General features: G+C 45.9%; 1 protein-coding gene across 2 annotated transcripts; it reads left to right on the top strand.

The window, feature by feature from the left end:
• The first annotated feature begins 796 nt into the window (after positions 1-796).
• cib2 (calcium and integrin binding family member 2) lies at positions 797-22,077 on the top strand. Of its 2 annotated transcripts, none has more exons than XM_041178197.1 (4): positions 797-1,050; positions 1,487-1,634; positions 4,938-5,133; positions 20,767-22,077. In XM_041178197.1, exons 2-4 carry the CDS (start codon positions 1,568-1,570, stop codon positions 20,786-20,788), a joined length of 285 nt encoding a protein of 94 aa, XP_041034131.1. In that variant the 5' UTR covers positions 797-1,050; positions 1,487-1,567; the 3' UTR covers positions 20,789-22,077. The 2 variants fall into 2 exon arrangements, with proteins under 2 accessions (XP_041034131.1, XP_041034132.1); XM_041178198.1 differs by lacking the exon at positions 797-1,050 and adding an exon at positions 1,272-1,343.
• The last annotated feature ends 248 nt before the right edge of the window (positions 22,078-22,325 follow it).

The following is a 22,325-nucleotide window of genomic DNA, read 5'->3' as shown; positions in this document are numbered from 1 at the left end:
GAAAACGAACACTGACTATTTATTAACCATGACAATCCCAAAAAGGTGCCATGAATCATGGCAGCCACAGAAGTGTTTTTTTAAAAATCGTTATCTAATCTCAGGACGTGGGCAAGGTCAGTGCTGAGTTCCCATTAACCAGTTGCCCTGGATACAAGGCTTACAGGCAATGCACCCAGGGAGAGGCCTAGGATTGCCCAGAAGCCCAGGCCAAAGGTGAGTGAGGGCAGAATGAGGGTTGCGGAGTGGGGAGGGAAGTGGGGAGGGGGGGCAGGTGGAGGGGAGAGGGGAGGTGTGGCGGCTGTAAGGCAGGGGCTGGCCTCTCCTGGTGCTGGATCCCAGGCTCAGGCACTGAGCGCCTGTGAAGAAGGGACCTCCCCCTCCCCCCTCCCCCGGGGAGTTCAATAACCCCAAAAGGGTTTGCTTTGTGGTCTTCCCGCATGGCAACTGCCTTGCCATTGGCTGCAGGGTGAGGTTCTTAAGAGGGCATTAATTGTCTGCTTAACAGGCGATGGGGCAGGAAGACTATCCACCAGCCTTCCCATCGCAGGACCAATCATGGTAGAAGTGGGAAGATGGTGGGGGGGGGAGGTGGAAACACCACACAGCCCTGACCCCATCTCCGAACTCACCTCAGAGAGGGTATTAAATTCCACCCATTGATTTGGAAATAGTCGGAATCTTTGCAAAGGCAAATACACCCCTTCCAAATGTGTTTCCTTGCCAGGAGATGTGAGTAGGCATGCTGGGAGACAGGCGAGTTATTTATTGTTTGCAAACTTCTAACAGGCTTTAAGCTTCCGCATTAAGACCTGCACTGACCTGATGAGCAATGGTCTAACGTGGGCACTGCGCTGACATTGAGGTGCAGACCCCAACGTCACCATCAACAAAACTATCGCCCTCCCCTTGTGGATTTTACTGCAATCGCTTGGCAAAGGCCCAATTCTCGAACACATCACCTAGTGCAGTGCGCAACAAAATCGCATTATGTCACGTAAAGACCATTACTACAAATTGAAGATTTATTTTTAATTGCTTGCTGTAAAGGTGAGTGAAGGGGTCCTGCCCTTTCATCTAATTTAACTCTCCTTGGACTTAAATCTCTCAGTTTTATGGCTTTCATAAAAATATTTATCTGGGACTGGTAACCTAGACGAGTTGTGATTCTGACTGGGCCCCACTCCTTTCCTTTAATTAATATTTCCAACCAGTCTCCACATTTCGCATCATCGCAGAGTCAGCTGTCCATTCCCAATCACACAGCACTGCGGGACTGTAAAGGGTTAACCCTTTGTCAGTGCAAACTGCGAGCGGTGTGAGAGTGGGATGTTAACCCTTTGGTGAGTGAATACTGTGAGAGTGGGGGGGAAATGGTACAGGAGGGTTAACCCTATCGGAATAAAGCCGATGCAGGATGCCGGAGTGAGGGAGGCAAATTGAAAGTTTTTTTTGTTTACAAAACCCAGCATGTTTGTTTTCACAGGAGAATCCATTCAAAGAGCAAATAGTGAAGACCTTTTCTGAGGACGGTGCTGGGAATCTGAGTTTCAATGACTTTGTGGACATGTTCTCGGTACTCAGTGAAATGGCTCCTCGAGAGCTGAAGGCCATTTACGCCTTCAAAATCTACGGTACAGGGAAACCACTTCCTTTATTTATTGAACCGATCGCGACTTCTCTTAACAAAGCAGAACGAGACCGACACAGAAACTTAAAGCAGGGCAATCAGAAACATGAAGGGGGGTGGGGGGGGCCAGAATACAAAGTTGATCTTTGTCCAAGAAAACTGTAACCTTGCTTGCTGTAAAACCACACTTACAGTAGTCACACATTTCGTAACATTCACATTTCAGCCGCCGACTTTACACTTACCTTTACAAATAATCTCTTCAAAAAGTCAGCCTGAGGAGGATCTGCCTTGTCACTTTCATGGAAAAGGAAAAACTAGTAAAACTGGGAAATGAAGGGTACCAGTAAAACTTGTCCGAACTGGTCCTGTGTACTTTAAACTGAGACTCCAGTATTACTGATTTTTGCTGGAATTTGAAATTTTGAACCAGTTTTCTTCCTCCTTTAACTCACAGACGAGAATGCGGCCTAGCCAGAGTCTGGCCGGAAGTCCGGTCAATTTTAATGGCCCGGACAGGCTGAATTTGTGACCAAAACAGCTGGAGGTCGGGCCAACATGTGGGGACGGGGTGGGCGGGGGGGTGGTTTCTGGGACAGTCGGTGTTTCGGGAAGCAGGGAGGATATCCAGGGAGGGAAGGCCTACACTTCCCTCGTGGGGCCTGGCAGAGGACTCCTGCTTCCCCTGGCTTTGCAGAGGAAGGTTTTAAACTGTAGGCTGCAGGCTCTCTCCCAGCATCTAACCAAGGCCATGCTGCCAGAGGGTTAAGGTGATATCTTGGGGTTCTGTTGACATGATAGTAGGCATTGTGCACAATCTTTAATTCTCCTTAGTGAGAGCAGAGCACTGGAGGATTGCAAATATTACACCACACCTAAAAAAAAGGCGACGAATAAAGCCGTCAATTTATAGGCTAATATCGGTGCTGGGGAAACACTTAGAGATAGCAATCAGGGACAAAATTAATTGACAATTAGAACGTGAGTTGACAAGCGAAACCAAGCATTGTTTTGTTGAAGGGGAAATGTGCCTGGTTAACTGTGTTCTTTATTAACATAATGGAGAGTGTTAGTGAACGTGGTGTGGTTGATTTTGATGAACATTAGAATCAAGTGTAGATCATATGGCCCCATGAATCTGCTCCACCATTGCTGAACATTTACAGAATTCCACTTTCCCGCATTATCCCCATTTCCTTGGATTCCCATAGTGCCCAAATTTACTTGAACATGCTCATCAGCAGCTCTCTGAAATTGAAAACTTCCAAATGTCTAGAAACCTCCAAGTGAAGAAATTTCAGTCCCAAATGGTCGACCCCACTATCCTGAATCTATTGTTAAATGAGCCCCAAGACAGGGATGGATGAAACTTAACACTAATCCTTTTTCTTGATAATAGATTTATTTACAGAATGCAGCATTATAGATATATATCTGCCTCCTACCTACTACCCCTGGGTCCCAATTGCCGCTCTTGTGAGAAAAGTGTGACTTCCCTCCTCCACCAAACCTCCCTCTACTTCATTCAAGTGTTAATTGGTACTGGTCTTAATTTAGACAGCTGACTTAAAGCCACTACCACATCCTTTGTGGGATTTGAACTCAGCAGCAGCACCACAAGCCCAGCAGCATTACTACAATGCCATCATGCCCCGTGCTTTTGTTTTAATGCACACGTGGAGATTCAGCTCTTAAGTTCTCTTCCCAAAGGCGGGTCCTTGGGCAACTACTTGCCAAACCACAAAAAAGGGCTGTGAGGTTTTTTTTAACCATGGGTGGGGGCGTGCGGAGGCTGACCCCTCCTCTGCCCCAGCCAGAACAAGAATCGAACCCCATGCTGTTAGCGTGAATCTGATCCACACGCCAGCCACCTGGAGAAACGGAGCTAAACACCGCCTCTACCTCATCTTTCCTTCTCCTTTTTTTCCCTCTTTATAATCTTTTCAGCATTGCAAGTAAACAAATAGGCAAATTAACAAAGTAAACTAAAATAAAATTGATAGCCCCTTAAAGGGGCACTGCCACGGGAACAAAACTCCAAAAGAAACTTTTCTAATAAAATCACAATGTCGTTTTGGGGTCCGATGAAGCACTCCAGGCCCCCATTGTGGAAGCCACCCCTCTTACTCAGAGCTCTAGGTATTTAGTTACGCAATGCCCTTCACCTGTATGTCTTAACAGTATCATGAACTTACCAATAATATCTATGACCCCTAATTCTAAACTCTCAAGCCAGGGGAAATGGGCTTTCAGCATCCACCTTATCAAGCCCGATAAGGATTACATACATTTCAATGAGATCACCCCTCGTTCTTCCTGACTTCAGAGGATAAAGCGTATTGATAAGGTATACAGGATCCTCAGTCTACATATTGATAAGGTATACAGGATCCTCAGTCTACATATTGATAAGGTATACAGGATCCTCAGTCTACATATTGATAAGGTATACAGGATCCTCAGTCTACATATTGATAAGGTATACAGGATCCTCAGTCTACATATTGATAAGGTATACAGGATCCTCAGTCTACATATTGATAAGGTATGCAGGATCCTCAGTCTACATATTGATAAGGTATGCAGGATCCTCAGTCTACATATTGATAAGGTATACAGGATCCTTAGTCTACATATTGATAAGGTATACAGGATCCTCAGTCTACATATTGATAAGGTATACAGGATCCTCAGTCTACATATTGATAAGGTATACAGGATCCTCAGTCTACATATTGATAAGGTATACAGGATCCTCAGTCTACATATTGATAAGGTATACAGGATCCTTAGTCTACATATTGATAAGGTATACAGGATCCTCAGTCTACATATTGATAAGGTATACAGGATCCTCAGTCTACTAAACAAAGGCAGAGAGGACAAAAGCAAAGACGTCAACTGGTGTCTTGTGTCCAATTATGTAAAAGAGCTAGAACAAGCAACAGTGTTGTCCTTTACCTCAAAGTGAATTTAATCAGGTTTGTTATAGCAGTCAAGCCTTCACAGGGTGGGGTGGACCAGTCCTTGACTAGGACAGAGATTACAATCATGTAGAATAGTAGATTAACAGTTAAAAGTGAGTGTGATGCCAGTGTTTCCTGGATCGAGGGAGTCGGAGAGGAACTCTCCAGAGTATTTAACCTCTCGCAGGTGTTTACCTGCATGTGAAGGGTGGGGTGGGGAAGAGCTGAAAAGCATCTAGTCACGATGCCACTGAGTGTGGGGTAGGTTTGATGGACAACCTGGTCTCTTCCTATCCATTTTTTGTATATCTACATAACGTGCTGCGTTCCACTCCATACAGACTTCAACACAGACAATTTCATCTGTAAGTCCGACCTGGAGAAGACCCTCAATAAGTTGACCCGGGAGGAGCTCGCTCCTGAAGAGGTGACCCTGGTGTGTGAGAAAGTGATTGAAGAAGCTGACTTGGATGGTGACGGGAAGCTTAATTATCCGGATTTCGAGAATATGATCGGCAGAGCACCCGACTTCCTCAGGTAGGTTCGAATAAGGGAAGCAAATTTGTGAGCTGGTAAGTACTCACTGACAGGGAGAGTTTGGGAGGGACACGAAATGAGTGGAGGTTACACAGTGGACTGATTATGACGGGTTCAATACTTCAGACGGTTTCTATTTTGAAAGTATATGTGAACGCTGAAAGCCAGGCTACAGTTTCATTGGACATGGCTCAGTGGGTAGCACTCTTACCTCTGAGGTCATGGATTCAAGTCCTATTCCAGGACCTTGGGCACATACAGTCATTATGGCACAGAAAGAGGTCATTCAGCCCATTGAGTCCCTGCCAGAAACACGATCTGCAGCAGGCAGGGTTAAAACCTGCATGGGGAGACCCCATTGGAATTTGTTACGATCTTGGTAGAGACCAAAACCTTTCATTTTCAAAGTAGACAAAAATTCCAAGTCAAAGGTCCTTGTTAAAAGCACGAAGCCACAAGATTCCACGGGTCAGGGTTTTGCCTATGGCGGGCAGGCTGGGCTGGAGCAGGCGCGGAGCTGATCACCGCCCGCGGCGATCGGCTCTGTGCCACCATTTTATGCGGGTGGGTGGGCCAAATAAGGCCCGCCCTGCGTAATCCATGGCTGGCAGTGCTCAGTGCTACCTGTGCGGGCAGGGTTGTGGGGGGTGGGGGGGGTTTGGGGGGGGGGGGGTGGGAGGAGAGAGAGTCAGGGCCAGCGCTCTCTCACACATGCGCATGAAAGAGAGCAGCGATCTCCCTGAGGCACAGAGCTGCCTCAGGGAGATCGAATGGATATTAAACTAATTAAAGAATTGAGTTAAAAATTTATTTAAACATGTCCCCTCATGTGGTTGTGTCACATGAGTGGGGACATGCTTTTATATTTATGAAAATTAATTATTTTATTTCATAAAAGCTTCAGGGAACCTTGTCCCGCTGGTGGATGAGGTTTCCTGAAAAACGTGTAGGGCGCTTGGGCTTTCCACCTGCCCGTCAACCTTAAGGTTGGGCGGACAACGTTCTCAAGTGGCTCAGTTGATTTCTTAATGGCCTTAATAGGCCGTTTACATTTTGGCAGATGCGCAGCCGACTCTGGTGTACCCCTGCTGAATGAAATATCACGATGACATCGGGACACACGTCCGACATCATCACGCATCATTTTACGAGTCGGCGTGTTGGGCCTGGAAAATTCTGCCCATGGTTTAAAACAGAAGAAGTTTTATTATACAACAGCCAACAAAGCAAACATTAAATACTATATACACTATACTCCAGAATTAACATGCGTTAAACGTGAGTTAACAGGCAAATTGTGGTCAAATATAAACTAAAATTACACAGTAAATGGCAGGTACAACAAAGGCATATCTTAGAATAACAAAAATAACTGGAAAAACTCAGCAGGTCTGGCAGCATCTGCGTAGAGGAGCACAGTTAACGTTTCGAGTCCTCATGAGCCTTCAACAGAACTAAGTAAAAATAGAAGAGAGGTGAAATATAAGCTGGTTTAAGGGGGGGGTGGGACAAGTAGAGCTGGATAAAGGGCCAGTGATAGAAGGAGATAACCAAAATATGTCACAGACAAAAGGACAAAGAGGTGTTGAAGGTGGTGATATTAGGTGGTTATCTCCACCTATCACTGGCCCTTTATCCAGCTCTACTTGTCCCACCCCACCCCACCCCCCACCCTTAAACCAGCTTATATTTCACCTCTCTTCTATTTTTACTTAGTTCTGTTGAAGGGTCTTGAGGACTCAAAATGTTAACTGTGCTCTTCTCCACCGATGCTGCCAGACCTGCTGAATTTTCCCAGATATTTTTATTTTTGTTTTGGATTTCCAGCATCCGCAGTTTTTTGTTCATGTCTTACAAATTGGCCCAGCAGTCCACCCAGGTTGTAGTGATCACAGTTAGTCACAAAGTTCTTCAAACTTTGTCTTCCTCACAAGGAATTTCAGCTCTGATCCTTCTAGGATCTAGTCCAATCCCAGCTGACAGCAGCTCACAACCAACCAGGTTCAATGGGCATTGCCTTCACCACAAATGGCACATGTCTGCAGAACCTGCTCAGCTCGCTCTGGATGGCGTAGATTCACCAATGTTATCATCAACAGAAACAGCTGCAGCAGCTTTATTCTCTTTGCTTATTCTCAGCTTCTATACCTAGCCTCTTCTTGAGTATCCTTCAGCTTCTCTGTTCTGCTCCATTGGATTCAGCAATTACTACTACCCAGCTTGGACTGACCTGTGACCTTTTATATCTTTCAACAAGTTTTAGTTTCGATTTCCCAATCTCAGCTTGCTCCTGATTTCCTTTGAGACTGGGAAGTTCAGTCTCATTTCTGTGTTTACCTTTTCTGCTCCCCTTTTAGTTTTATTTTCAGTTCATCTTCTGTTTTAAGGAAGCGTGTGCCTCAAAAACATACAAACTAAATTTTAAAATATAGATTCCCTCACAAGCTTAATACAACACCTTAATCGCTCAACTGTCAATGCAGCAGAATATAAAGGCAGAACCTCTGGCAGTGCAGCACTCCCTCAGTACTGCACTGGACTGTCAGCCTTCATTTTCATGTGCAAATCCTGCAGGGGGACTTGAACCCAGAACCTTCTGATCCAGAGACAAGGATGCTACCAAGGAACTACGTCTAACAGGAATCTAGAGTGGCATACCTGTGCATCACCCTCCCTGATCTGCACCGCAAGTGCAAACAGGCTAAGAAAATTGGACATATCGATTTATCTGCCCTAACTAACGTGCCTTCATCAAGTGCTGGTGTGAATGGGCGTTAGTAACTGAAAAAAGAAATACCTGCAAATACATCCCTTCCTAACAGCACTGTGGGTGCACCTATACCACATGGACAGCAGTGGCTCAAGAAGTTAGCTCATTACCACTTCAGGGGCAATTAGGAATGGGCAACAACTGCTGGCCTTACCAACAACGCCCATCTCCCATGAAAGGAGAGAACAAAACTGAGGATGGTAGCATAGTGGAAATGTTATTGGCCTGGTAATTCGGAGACCCCAAACTAATACTCTGGAGACATGACTACAAAACACAACATGGCAGCCAGGGAACCTAAATTCAATTAATTAATAATGTTCATGAAACTACTGAATTGTTATAAAAGCTCACCTGGTTCACGAATGTCCTTCAGGGAAGGAAATCTGCCGTCCTTACCTGGTCTGGCCTACACGAGACTCCAGACCCACAGCAATGGGGGTTGGCCCTGAACTACCCTCTGAAATGGCCGAGCAAGCCTCTCATCTGCTCAAGAGTAATTAGGATTGGGCAATAAATGCTGGCCTTGCCAGCGAAGCTCACATTCCAAGAGCCAATTTTTAAAAATGCAATGATAGAATGGAAATGGAAATAGTGTGAAGGGGAGGGGGGTGGTGGTTCTATAATGAGCAGCCAATCAGGTTTGCTAGCTTTATGTCGCCCCATGAGGTTTTTGGGTTATGGGCCCAATTTTAATTCTGTAAAATAATGTAGGTTTTGTAAGACATTAACTTTCTACTTTTATGATTACTGTACTGTCCAGATATGAGAACTATGAGAAATAATGAGGCAACACTCAATGCCCAAATTAAACACCAATGTCTTTACTAGAATCAGTGGGAATATCTTTTAAAAATACAATACACCCATTAGAATACACCCAGTAGTCATATATGCGTTAGAAGGAGTTATTCATAAGATCACCCAGTAAGCTGTGAACATCTTGTCGATTGCACACTTTAGCAACACTTTCTGCTATGATTTTTATACCCTTCCTTCCGAGGTGGGCAGGATGCTTCATTGACAAGATCGTACTGTCCTATCAAAATCCACCTTAAGCTACAATTGTCCAATGGGGCATCTAACTCTTTTTTCAAACCATGATATTAAAGTCTGCCCCAACATTATACAACTGTTTTAAATTTACTTCAGTAATTAAATCACTCATGCTGAAGGCTTTAAGATTGTTATCAGCAAATACAGCAGCAACTTTCCTTTCCATTCCTGCTGGAGTCCGGCCTGTTCATTGGTGTGAGTGGACAATATGGTGACAAGGCCAAAAATTAGTTTCATGACATTGTGAGACCAGTTTGCGATCGTCCGCTCCACCCATCAATGGTGGGCTGCATTCCCCACCCTCGGACATGGGGAACATCATTGTATTACGTCAGCGTATCATTATAAGGCCAGCCCGTCGGACTCATCCTTCCGCTGGATTGTCTGCCCACCAGGGTGAGAACACCGGTGATGCCAGGGGGCGGTCAACTGTGATGGGGGAGGGGAAATAGGTGACTGGGGGAGGAGAAAGGATGGGGGTGTGAATGAAATATTGTATCACCACCATTGCAGAACACGTCTTGATAACTATAACATGTAGAAGTTGAGACTTACCACAAGGGCCTTGCTCGCATCACGGACGTCTGAGGAGTAGAAGATGCTGGAGCCCGACAGCAACAGCACACTGGAGGAACGTCCATGGCATGCTGGGTAGCTTCTCATAGGCACGGCTCCGCTGCAAAGCAGCTCATGGAATTTGGGTGATGGTCAAGAGGGTTGGAGAGGAAGGGCTAGGATTGACTGGGAGAGAAAGAGGTGTCGGGGGGCGGGGTTTGAGGCTGGGAGGGGTGGAATGAAGGAGTTAGGAAGGAGGGAGGTTGGGAGGGGTGGAATGAAGGAGTTGGGGGGGGGAGATTGGGAGAGGGAGGAGAGAACGGGAGGAGGGGGTAACGGGGGTAGAGGACTGCAACTAGGGAGGTAGGTGTAAGGGGGGGGAGGCAGGTTCAAGGTAAGGAGTGCAGAGAGGGGCGGGTGTCCAGGGGTGGAGGAATGGGTGCGGAGAGGGGAAGGAGAAAGGGTTAAGGAAGAAGTAAGAGTGGAGGAAGGAGTCAGGAGGTGTCTAGGAATAAGGCTGGAGCAAGAAGTGAGGCTGGGGGAAAGGGTCGGGAGGAGGAGGGACTAAGGGTTGTTGAAGAGGTAAGGGTGGAGGAAGGAATCAGGGAGGGGGAGGGACTAAGTGGGAGGAGAGTCTGGGGGGGGGAGGAGGGGTGCAGAGGAGGGAAGGGGTCCGGAGGGGGGATGTGCAGGTGAACATGCATGGGAGGGGTCTGATGTGTCCACATCGGTCTCCTGGGGACCGAACTGAGTGTGGGCGTGGGATGGAGGAAGGATGAGATTGACCAAGGGCAGAGTGAGGCAGTAGGGTGGGAGGGTGAGGGTTTGACGGTATGGTAGAAGGGACGGTGAGGGTGGTTGGTGGGGATTCAGAGGCAGACAGAGACCCTGGGAGTGGGAATAAGGAGGTCGGGGAGGTGAATGTGGACGGTGGTGGAGATTTCGGGAAGGAAGGGAACGTGCACGTTCACCTGGACGTCCCCGAAGGAAAAGTTGTGGCTGGCAGGTCACAGAGGGGAGGTGGGAGGTGATGCCGGGGGGCGGTCAACTGTGATGGGGGAAGGGAAATAGGTGACTGGGGGAGGGGAAAGGATGGGGGAGTGAATGAAATATTGTATCACCACCACGCTGTCCAAACCTGAAAGTGAAATGAGATTCGTGGTGGGTGAGATCAGGTGCTGCATGGGGGTGGGATCAGTGGGTGGGTGGAGATGCAGGTCAGCTCAGACGGACAACTGAAAGAGACCCCCAGCAGGCAGCACTCAAAGTGCTCAGGACATTGAGGTTAGAATGAAAAGTGAAGGATCCACGTGCGAGGGAGAGGCTTGCACGAGGCTCCAAAAGGCCCTGCCACACTCACACACACACACATACACACACACTTCTCCCTCCAAATCACTCATGGGCTGGCTGCTCCCTCTGCGGTGACAGGCCTTCCAGGCTGCTTATTCCCAGCTCTTCAATGGAGGAGGTGTCCTCTTGGCTGGAGGTGAGGACATGGATGGAGCTGAGGGACTGGCTGGCTGAGGGTGTCAGTCTCTTGGCAGAGCTCCCTGTGAACCAAAGTAGAGATAATTAGTGCCTGGCAGCAGAGTCAGAAGCAGGAGAGAGAGAGACACTCACAGTCGCTTTGAGAGAGGGATGATGTGGTGCAGGATCCTCACGAGGGTGTTCACCGCTGACCTCACCATCACCACAGGCAGGGTCAACACCCTCACCAGTCAGCACGATGGCTCACTCCTCAAAGTGAGTGAGGGACCTAATGTGGGTCAGTCCACCCCCTGGTCTGGGGCCTCTCCCTGCTGATGTGAGCCAGCTTCTCCTGCATGAAAACAGATGGAGAGAGTGTGAGCGGGACACATGGCGCTGAGTGGAATGTTTGTGTGGTGAGCAGAGCCATGGGCAGGATTAGTGACAATTAGTGACAAACCCAACGAGAGGAGATGCAATTCTAGACCTAGTCTTGGGGAATGAAGAAGGACAAGTGGGTGAAGTGACAGTTGGCGACCATATCGGGGACAGTGATCACAATTCAGTTAGATTTAGCATTACCATGGAAAAGGACAGATAAGGCAGGAGGAAAAGTCTTGAACTGGGAGAAGGCAAATTTTGCAGAAATGAGAAGGGAATTGGCTGAGGTGGACTGGACAGCACTGCTGGAGGATAAAACAGTGGAAAACCAGTGGGATGCACTAAAAAGCGAGATCCTAATTGTACAAAGTAGACATGTCCCCTACAAAAATAAGAGTGGTGCTGCCAAATCTGCTTGTCTAGAGGAACACAGGGGAAGATCAAACAGAAATAGAAAGCGTACGATAGGCACAAAGAACTAAGCACTGCAGATAGCCTAGACGAATATAGGATGTGCAGGGACGAAGTAAAAAAAGAAATAAGAAATTCAAAGAGAGGGGATGAAAAAAGATTAGCAAGTAAAGTTAAAGATAACCCAAAGATTGTTTACCAATACATTAATGCTAAAATGTTAGTTAAGGAAAAAGTGGGACCTATCAGAGATAAAGATGGAAACTTGTATGTAGATGCAGAGCTGTGGGAAGGGTTTTGAATGAATATTTTGTCTCCGTGTTTACAAAGGAAAGGGAGGATGTAGATATAGTAGTCCAGGAGGAGCACTGTGAGATATTGGATGAGATAGTCATAAAGAGAGAGGAAGTACTCGAAAGGCTGAAATCCTTGAAAGTGGATAAGTCACCAGGGCCAGATGGATTGTTTCTGAGGCTGCTGAAGGAAGTCAGGGAGGAGATAGCAGATGCCCTGAGGATGATTTTCCAATCTTCACCAGATACAGGGGAGGTACCAGAGGACTGGAGAAATGCAAATGTAGTTCCATTGTTTAAAAAGGGATCAAAGGAAATGCCAAACAATTATTGGCCAGTTAGTCTTTCATCGGTGGTGAGCAAATTAGTAGAATCAATCCTGAGAGATAGGATTAACTGTCATGTGGAAAGGCATGGACTAGTCAGGGATAGTCAGCATGGATTTGTTAAGGGAAGGTCTTGCCTCACAAATTTGATTGAATTTTTTGAGGAAGTGACAAGAAGGGTTGATGAAGGTAGTGCAGTAGATGTTGTGTACATGGATTTTAGCAAGGCATTTGGCAAGGTTCCACACGGCAGATTGGTCAGGAAAGTAAAAGCCCATGGGATTCAGGGTAATGTGGCAAACTGGATAAAAGGTTGGCTTTGTAACAGGAAACAAAGGGTAATGGTCGATGGATGCCCTTGCGAATGGAAGGTTGTCTTAAGTGGTGTTCCACAGGTGATGGGACCCTTGCTGTTTGTGTTATATATTAACGATTTGGATGTGAACGTGGGGGGCACGATTGGGAAATTTGCAGATGACACAAAGATTGGCCGAGTAGTGAATAGTGTAGAGGATAGCCATAATCTCCAAAACAATATAGATGGGTTGGTGGAGTGGGCGGTAAAGTGGCAGATGGATTTTGACATAGAGAAGTGTGAGGTCATACATTTAGGGAGGTCAAACAGTTACAGGGATTACAAAATAAATGGGAATATACTAAGAGGGGTAGATGAAGTGAGAGATCTTGGTGTACAAGTACACAGGTCCCTGAAGACAGCAGTTCAAATAGACAAGGTTGTAAAGAAGGCATATGGAATGCTTTCCTCCATTGGCAAAGGTATAAAATATAAAAGTAAGGATATAGTGTTGGAATTGTATAAAATACTAGTGAGGCCACAACTGGAGTATTGTGTGCAGTTTTGGTCACCACATTACAGGAAGGATGTAATAGCTCTGGAGAGAGTGCAGAGGAGGTTTACAAGAATGTTGCCAGGGTTAGAAAAGTGTAGCTACGAGGAGAGAATGGATAGGTTGGGGTTATTTTCCTTAGAACAAAGAAGGCTGAGAGGTGACTTGATTGAGGTGTACAAAATTATGAGGGGAATAGATAAAGTGGACAGGATAAAATTATTTCCCTTGATGGAGAATTCTAGAACCAGGGGACATAGATTCAAGATAAGTGGCAGAAGGTGTAGGGGGGACATGAGGAAGAACTTTTTTTATGCAGAGAGTAGTCGGTGTCTGGAATTTGCTGCCCAAGTTGGTGGTAGAGACAGAAACTTTAAACTCTTATAAAAAGTACCTGGATCTGCACCTAAAGTGCTGTAAGCTGCAGGGCTATGGGCTGGGTGCAGGAAGGTGGGATTAGAAAGGGCACCTGGGTGTCCTCGGGCTGGCACGGACAAGATGGGCCGAATGGCCTCCTTCTGTGCTGTAACTTTTCTATGGTTCTATGATGTGAGCTCCAGAGGGTATGAGCCTGATGGAGATGTGAGGGTGTGTGTGAGAGTTAGTGCTGTTGTCCCTTGAGGTGTGAGATCCCTGTGGAAGTGTGATGGGTTTGTGCGTGTGCGAGTTGAGAACGAAGAGAAGAGTGAGTTACCCTGGCAGAATGGATGAGATCATTCATCCTGTAGCAGCACCAAAAAAGTCATTTCAGTGACATGTCATGAACTTGGGGGCTGCAGTCTTTTTGCCTTTTGTGGACATCTTCCCTGCAGCAGTCGGTGGGGGGCGGGGGTGGAAGAACTGAGATGTGTGCGCGGGACTGGACTTTAAATATGGTGCCCGGCGTGGCGAAGCAGCGAGGTGGTAGTGGACAGGACCATGAGAGCCCACCTGCCATGGAAATGGCGTGTCTCCGTTTGATGCGGCGGGTTTGGGATGATACAGCGTGAAAACCCACCATCACAACCGGCATGTTTTACCCACCTGTTATCGCACCTAGTGCAAATCTGGCTCGATTCCGCCCTATACTACAAAAATAAGTCTGTGTATGTAACAGTGTATGTAACGCACTCCATAAATACAAGTTTTTTCTTTAAATGCCTGCAGGCTGTTAAACTACAGACTCATTGAGCAGAGGTAACGGTTATTGTAGCGTCTGCTATAAAGAGCGAGGGTTTATACCCGCTTTAGACTCCTCTATGGCTTCAAGTCATTTCATTCTAACATGCTAAATTATAACCCCGGGTGTCCCTAACTAGCTTAATGTTGGCATTAGCAGTGTGACTTGGCGCTGCCTCATCTGCTCTACAAGGCTGCATGTATTGGACTTCGAGGAAATTGCTTTGTAAATCATTCCTGAAATTGATGCTATTCTGTGTCCCAAATTGGCCTGTAATGGTTTCACTGACAAGGAAATGGCACAATGTTATTTCCCTATCTCCCTGTGTGCCTTGGCAGGTAGTGTGAAGGATTCACAGGCTGCTGAGCCAGCTGACAGCCTTTCAAATACTCCTCCCATCTGTGTGTCCATCTTTTTATTTACTCCTTTCATCAGACATGGGCATGGCTGGCATTTGTTGTCCATCCCTAATTGCCCTGGCTTTGCTAGGCCATTTCAGAGGGCACTTAAGAGTCAATCATGTTATTGTGGATCTGGAGTCGCATGTAGGCCAGACCAGGTAAGGATGGCAGATTTCCTTCCCTAAAGGGACATTAGTGACCCAGATGGGTTTTTATGACAATCATTAATGGTTTCATGGTCACCATATCTGAGGCTATCTTTTCAATTCCAGGTTATTGACTGAATTTTAAATTCCACCAGCTGCCATGGTGGGATTTGAACCTATGCTTCCAGAGGAGTAGGCTGGCCTACTGGATTACTAGTCCAGTAACATTCCCACTGCGCCACCATCTCCACTGCCCCACACCCCCAAGTCAATTCTTTTCTGTACGCGGGAGGGTTTTATTGGCTCCCACAATCCATGGGGAGAGGGGGGCACCAGACACAAGCTCCTTGTTGGATGTCAACCCAGAATTCAGGGTGTCCACCTGTTGGGACTGTTAGGAGGGAGGAATTGAACATTGTGCCCCAGACTCAGGGACATTAATATTGCCACTAGACTAACAGCCCATTGCTGTGTATCTACAGAGAAACTGTCAAATGTAATGGACTGTACTACAGATACCGCAGTCTATCAACATCCTTAACTTTCAGTAATCATGAAAAAAGATGCTCCTTGATCATGTCTAAACTGAAATGAAAATGAATTGAAGCGTACAGCATTTGTCCCATCGTGTGTGTGCACTACCTCTTTAAAAGAGCTACCCTAGGATTCTAAACTCTCTGCTCTTTCCTCATGGTCCCGAAACTTTTTTTTTTTCCCTTTTCAAATATTTATCCAATTCCCTTTCGAAAGTTGCTTCCACTGCCCTTTCAGGCAGCGCATTCCAGATCACAATGACTCACTGCATTAATAAAAAACCTTATCTTCCCCCTTGAGTTCTCTTCCCAGTTGTCTTAAATCCACGTCCCACTGGCAACCCATCCTCCTGCCACTGGAAGCAGTTTCTCCCCATTTTGCTTTGTCAAAACTTCTCCACAGCTTTGAACACCTCTATTGAATTTCCCCAGACCTTTCTCTGCTCTAAGGGGATCAATCCCAGCCTCTCTCGTCTCTTCACATAACTGAAGCTTCTTATCCCTCGAATAATTTTCCTCTTCACCCTTTCCAAAGCCTTGAAGTTTGTCCTAAGTGTGATGCCTACACTGTAGCTGAGGCCAAACTGGTGATTTGTAACGGTGCAGCATAAGTTCCTTGTTCTTCTACTGCAGTCTCCATTTATAAAGCCAGAGATCCCCTATACATCTTGAACAGTCCAAACAACTTGCCCTGCCAAAGACTTGTTATTGTTAGTACAATTGTATTTTCCATGATTTCACACTGCAGTGAGTGGCCTTCCAGTTGATGGGGTTGCATCTTCATCACAGGAGGGTTGTGGGAGCCAGAAATGTTATTTCTTTGAAGGGTTAGGTCTCAGACGCCACAGGCATGAAAATGATTGGAACTTTTTCTAAACAACTCCTCCTCTTGAATTCAACACATAAGAAATCCTGGCCAGGAGGCCAAAGGGAAACATGACACCATGATGAGTGGGTCATTGCTAAAGTGTGTCCCTTAAAGGCTGCGTCCCAATAGATGTGGGTTCCTAGCTTCAGGTACAATTAGGCTACCAATTTTGTTTGATCAACGAGTCATTGCTGCCAGAATTGGGCATCTTACTTGGGACCTGGGGGGGAATGAAAACGTCTATGTATTCGTCTGAATTAGGTCAGGACAGGGTGTAAAGAGGAGAGTTGGATTGGAATTGGAGCCTCCCCTATTGAAAATAATTGAGGTTAGTTTAGGTGGGTTTATGAGAGGGCACGCAGAACTCCCACCCACCCCAATGCCTCCATCCATCGCCACCCTACTCTCCTCCCTAAGCTTCACTCAAGCAGAGGCAGCAATCAACCCCCACAGAGTTTTAGACTGTTTTCTATCCAGACAAGCAGGGAGTTGCATGTAAGAGGCAGAGGTTTAAACTGTTAGAATTATTGTTTAATAATGTTCCTACAATTGCTCCTTTTCACTCGTTTCCACCTTTCCCTGGTCTGTTCCAACCAATAAGAAACTGAAAGGTGGGGTCGGCAGGAATTGTCCATAAATCAGTCACCTAGTAACTGTGGGCCAATCACATGCAGTAGAATAAATTTGCTTAGGTGCAAAGCTTGCCCAGTTTTGAATAAGTTTCTGTTGTAGAGTCATACGCACTCGAAATGTTAACTGTATTCCTCTCTGCAGATGCTGTCAGACCTGCTGGGTTTTTCTAGCTATTTTTGTTTTTGTTTGAATAAATTTGCCTGGATTAGAATAAATTTGCCTAAATTTGAAAACAAATTGCCTAAATTCAATTAAATTTCCCTAGGTCCAAATGCTTTTGCCCAGATTTGGACAAATTCACCTAAGTTAGAATAAGTTTGCCTAAATTAGAATGAATTCACCTAGATTAGAATAAATGTGGATAAATTTAAATAAAAGTGCCTGGGTTAGGATAAATTTGAATATGATTAACTTTGCCAAAATTACGGACAGTATTACACAACAAATGTTGCAAGAAGCTCAATTGTGTGCACTATGAACCAAGCTTTGAGCATGAAATGGTTGGTTTCCTGTGGTTTTCCAATACTAATTCCACACATGGAAAATTACCCCATTGTGTAAATTTTATTTATCCAAAACAGGAAATGGAAAAGAAATAACAGAAGAAATTGTGTAACAAGATGATGCCTTGTGCAATGCTTTATGTTGTAAACCCCCCACCTCCCCACCTCCCCACCTCCCCACCCCCCCCCACCCCCCGCGATGTTAACTAATTTAATCTAGCTGTGAGAATAGAGAAATCATTGTTACCAACTCATTCCATGTTCATGGCAAAAGTCGCAAGAGACAGAAACTGAAAATACCTCCCAAAAAGAAAAATAGCATTTCAACACCCTAGTCCAGCGCTTGTTCCATCCAAACCTCTAGAAAGAGTGAGTTTGTGTTATTTTAGCCAATAGCTATAAATCTGATAGATTGTGAAAGAGAGAGAGAGAGAGAGAGAGGGAGACAGTGAAAGGAAGATGGCGAGAACGAGAAAAAATATTTGTATCGACAGAGTTTATGCTTAACATTAGCCCCGATATTTGTGGAGAGGAGGGGGAGAGACTTAAGGGCCAGGTCACATGGGAGAGATCAAGGATGAGATCTGGAATTCTCTCTTTCACCTCTCCACCTCTCTACCTCACATTCCTCCTCTAAGACATTCTTTAAGACCTATCACTTTGACAAGCGTTTGGTCATCTGACCCAATATCTCCTCATGTGGCTCAGTATTGTTCTTTGTTTTATAATGCTCCTTGGTGAAGCATCTTGGGATGTTTTGTTCTGTCAAAGGCGCTATATAAATATAAGTTGTTGTGAGAGATCATGGGGGAAAGATTGTTGGGGGGGCGGGTGGTGATGATCACATAGAAGAGTCTGAAGATCATGGTGATCATTGCTTCAGTTGATCAGGGCCGATTGGCTTACGGAGCCAGTGGGAAGGAATCCTGCTCCCCTGTAGAGCTGGAAAGACATTTTAATTTCTTGACCTGACTGTTCTCACCTCCCTTTAGCTGCTGCTTTTCCTGAACCTTAGGAATCTCTGCCCAAAGCTGTTCGATCCAAATGGCAGCCAGAAGCTGAGGCATGGAACTTCATTGATGTAATATCATTAATTACTGGCCCCTTGAGAGTAGGTCACTCACCAGACTCCAAAACTGACCCAAATAAACCAGATTAGTCATATCAAGATGGGTTGGAGTTGGGTTTTCCATTTTAAACAATTTAACCCCTTCCCACCCTCTCCCATCCACCCTGGGGGCAACGTGCTAAACTCCCTCCGTGATGTCGACAAGCACTTTACGTCTACACTTCTGTGTCCATCTATTTCACTTTATAATGGGAATTGTCTATGTAAGCTTGTCACAGTGCAGTTTCACCCTCCCACCAGTGGCAGCACTGTGTTGCTTTTGGTTGTGCACCTCGCAGCTCCTCAGTCTGTACCATGGACAATCTCCCAAGCCCAAACAACTCTACTTCCCCTGCTTCCAACATTGCTGTGAGTTTGCTACATAATGGAAGGCGTAAAGTTAGGACATCAAAATGGGGAATCAATTATATCCCTAAGCCCTGGTTTGGATGTCTGAGAGCAACCTCAAACTGTGCAATTCAAGATACAAGCACCCTGTGGGTTTTATTTCTAAATAGGTTTGGTGGCAGCTCTTTTTCGGTTTAAGCAACACTTTTACATGTTATTTTTTCTGCTCTTCTTCTCATGAAAAGTTTGTTCTCTGTCTACATTGGTCGAATTGTGCAGCCCATCTGGAGCCATCATATTACAAATAGGGAGATAGATTCGCTGGAGAGACTGTGTACAATCATTGGCATCACTTGGAAATGAGGAAGATGTCATCCAGGCTTCATTATTTGTGTGCCCTCAGGTGACTTGGCAGGCCAACCCTGGAGCCACAGCTCTTTGGGCAGAGAGGACAAGAGTTGCCCTGAGGAAGTTGCAGGGGTGAGGGGTCTTAGGGTGGCAGGGGTATCTTGAGCCAAGATTCTGCTCTCCCGCCTTCTGCTCTCGTTGCTTCTCTGCAGCAGAAGTTGTGCGGTCAGTTCCCGACTGTGTTGGGACTGTGTTGGATGAGGCACTGTCACATGGTACAGTTTGTGGCGGGTTCCTCCCAAGCACTGATGCCAATTTGTCCCCTTCTCAATGAGGCTATCTGAGTGTCCGTAAAATATTTCCTTCATCCTCCTTGAGGTCCTTTTGTTGTGAAAAGAGGATCTGCTTTAGGAGCTGATTATTACATGTGGATGCAGTGTCCAGACCAACTCGACACAGAATACAGAGTGTCCAAAGGGAGATAAATGGCAATATTTTCAGAATGTTCAGAGACTGGACCTGATTGGAGGAGTGGTTGCATGTTCTTGATTTTTGTAGCAGTGCACAGACAGAAGTTGCACCAGTTGGATTTCCCATTGATTTTAATGCCCTGTATGTTTTACCCAATGTCAGCAAGAAAGATTCTGCTTAGAACTCGAACCAACCCCTTCCTCACCCAATATTAATTGGGCCCATCTTCGAAGGAGTGCAGTTGCAGAAGAAAAGATCCAGATTTCAGGAGCGTCTCGTCATTGCCCTATCAGTTTAATTTAGGGGGGAGTTGGTGGCGTAGTCACTGGTCTGTTAATCTGGAGGCCCAGACTAATGGTCTGGGGACATGGGTTCATTTCCAACCACAGCGGCTGGTGGAATTTAAATCCAATTAATTAATTTAAAAACCTGGAGATAAAAGCTGCCCTCAGTAATGGTGACCCTAAAACTATCACTGATTGTCGTAAAACCCCATCTGGTTCACTAATGCCCTTTAGGAAAGGAAATCTGCCATCCTTACCTAGTCTGGCCTACATGTGACTCCAGACCAAAAGCCATGTGGTTGACTCTTACCTGCCTTCTGAAATAGCCGAGCAAGTCACTCAGTTCAAGGGCAGTTAGGGATGGGCAACAAATGCTGGTCTTGCCAGCGACACCCACAGCCCATCAAATGGATTTTAAAAAAGTCTCTGCTACCAATGTGAATGTCTGTCAGGCAAAGAGAGTCAACTCCCATCAGAGAACAGGTAGGTGCTCAGGTCCTGTAAGGGAGTGATCGAGACCTGAACTTGTTAAGGTGACTTGCTAATCACGACGAGGCTGTTTGATATGTGGTGGTTGTGGAGACGGTGGGGGTGTGGGGGGGTGGTGTGTGTGTGGGGGGGGTTGGTGGTGGTGGTGTGGGGGTGTGTCTCAAAGAACAATAGTGATTTCAAATTTCAACTCGTTATTCAGTTGCATTTTCCATCTCTTCTATCCCTCCAGCACTTTCCACATTCGGATCTGAAGAGCACCAATTGAACAGGCAACGAGATGGGTACACAGGAGATCGAGGCTGGCTGCCCTCTGATGCCATGACCTCTCAGGACCCTTTGGTGGGACACGGAGCCCATTCAGCTGAAGACACGGAGCCAGTGGGAACTCTTCCCCTCGTCTGCCGGACCGAGCACGGGGCCTGGCCGGATTGCCGATAACTTGAAGGTTTCTTGCGCTCAGCTCCGCGCTTTGACAATTTTGAGGCCTCTGCGACCGGTGGCGATGGGGCCTTTCACCGGGACATGGACATTCCAGAGCATCTAGCAATCTCCTGACGCCTTCCCATGTTTCAGAAGTTTATTCTAGAAATTTCTACTGGAGGCCAAGACGGACAATGAAAGTGAAAAGGTGCAGACAGTACACACTAAAGGAAGCACAGGAAAATCTCTAGGGCTAAAAACTCTTTAATGTCAGTATTTTCTATCAGGACAGGCAGTGGCGCTTTATCGCGGTTGCAAGGAAACATTTCTATTTCTTCACGGTTTTGTAATTGCTTGCTGCAGATGTCTAAAGTATTAATGTTCACTCAAGGTTGTTTATTGAATGATGAAGGGACTGATAAGGAAAGTCCGCCTCATCCCATCCCTCCTGAGAGATATTCTCGCCTGTTTTGCAGGTAGATCAAGTGCAAAACTTGAATCCTTTACCCCTTGCCCTCTACCCTCCCTGGCCTTTTTTTCTACTTGCTGTGAAAAACCCGACCACACACACACACACACACACACAAAAAAGGTGACTCTCACAAGCACACATTGTTATCATGACAGGATCCGTTTTTCTACTCCCTGCATTTGCAATCTGGCAGTGGACAGATTTTAACTGGCTGCTAACAATGGGGCAGAGCACAGAGCCAGTACGAGGGAGAAAGTGAAGACCATTCCCTGAACAGCTATGCAATCTTGATCATAAAAATGCATGAGTGTAACCTTCACCTACCCACCCCCCACACCCACCCCTCCTTGCTGCATCCCCACCTGTATCTTCCAGTACCTGATTACTGATGCACAATGACAATCATGTGACTGTGATACAGTCAATGGAAGGGCTTTGTCATTAAACTGCTTGGATCCATTCCAACCCAGATTCTCCCCAGCTCCTCATTTAATATTTTCCTCTCTCAAACCCCTTTTTATTTTTACATTTTTTTTGCTTTTTGTTTGTCGCAGCCAAAGGTGAACGGTCAATGTCCACTGATATCTCCTTTTCCAGTGTAAAGCCTTGTCGAAGACTTCTGGATATATTTTGAATATATGGCTTTTCCGTTGCTTGTTGTGTTAATAAATAATTGGAAGCGAGCTGGTAGCTCGTGGCGTGTTCTTGGTCAGTGTTCTCACACCCATGCATCTCACACCCAACAGCAGGCCAAGGTTTGACCTCACAGAGCTGCAAAGGGAGTATCTTCAATCCTGCATAGCTGAAATAGACGGACTGAGAGTACAGAATTGTAATATAGATATGATAATATCTTAAACATTCAAGAATAAAAGATGTCAATATTTTATTCGAGA

This window comes from Carcharodon carcharias, chromosome 32 (genome assembly GCF_017639515.1).
Source record: "Carcharodon carcharias isolate sCarCar2 chromosome 32, sCarCar2.pri, whole genome shotgun sequence".
NCBI classification, from domain to species: domain Eukaryota; kingdom Metazoa; phylum Chordata; class Chondrichthyes; order Lamniformes; family Lamnidae; genus Carcharodon; species Carcharodon carcharias.
This window is presented reverse-complemented; position numbering and strand designations above follow the sequence as displayed.

What these genes read in the sequence shown, in the direction of transcription:
- cib2 (XM_041178197.1), top strand. Translation starts at nt 1,568, where the DNA reads ATGTTCTCGGTACTCAGTGAAATGGCTCCTCGAGAGCTGAAGGCCATT. An exon ending in TTACGCCTTCAAAATCTACG is followed by an intron (nt 1,635 to 4,937) that starts GTACAGGGAAAC and finishes CACTCCATACAG; the next exon opens with ACTTCAACACAGACAATTTC. An exon ending in AGAGCACCCGACTTCCTCAG is followed by an intron (nt 5,134 to 20,766) that starts GTAGGTTCGAAT and finishes CTATCCCTCCAG; the next exon opens with CACTTTCCACATTCGGATCT.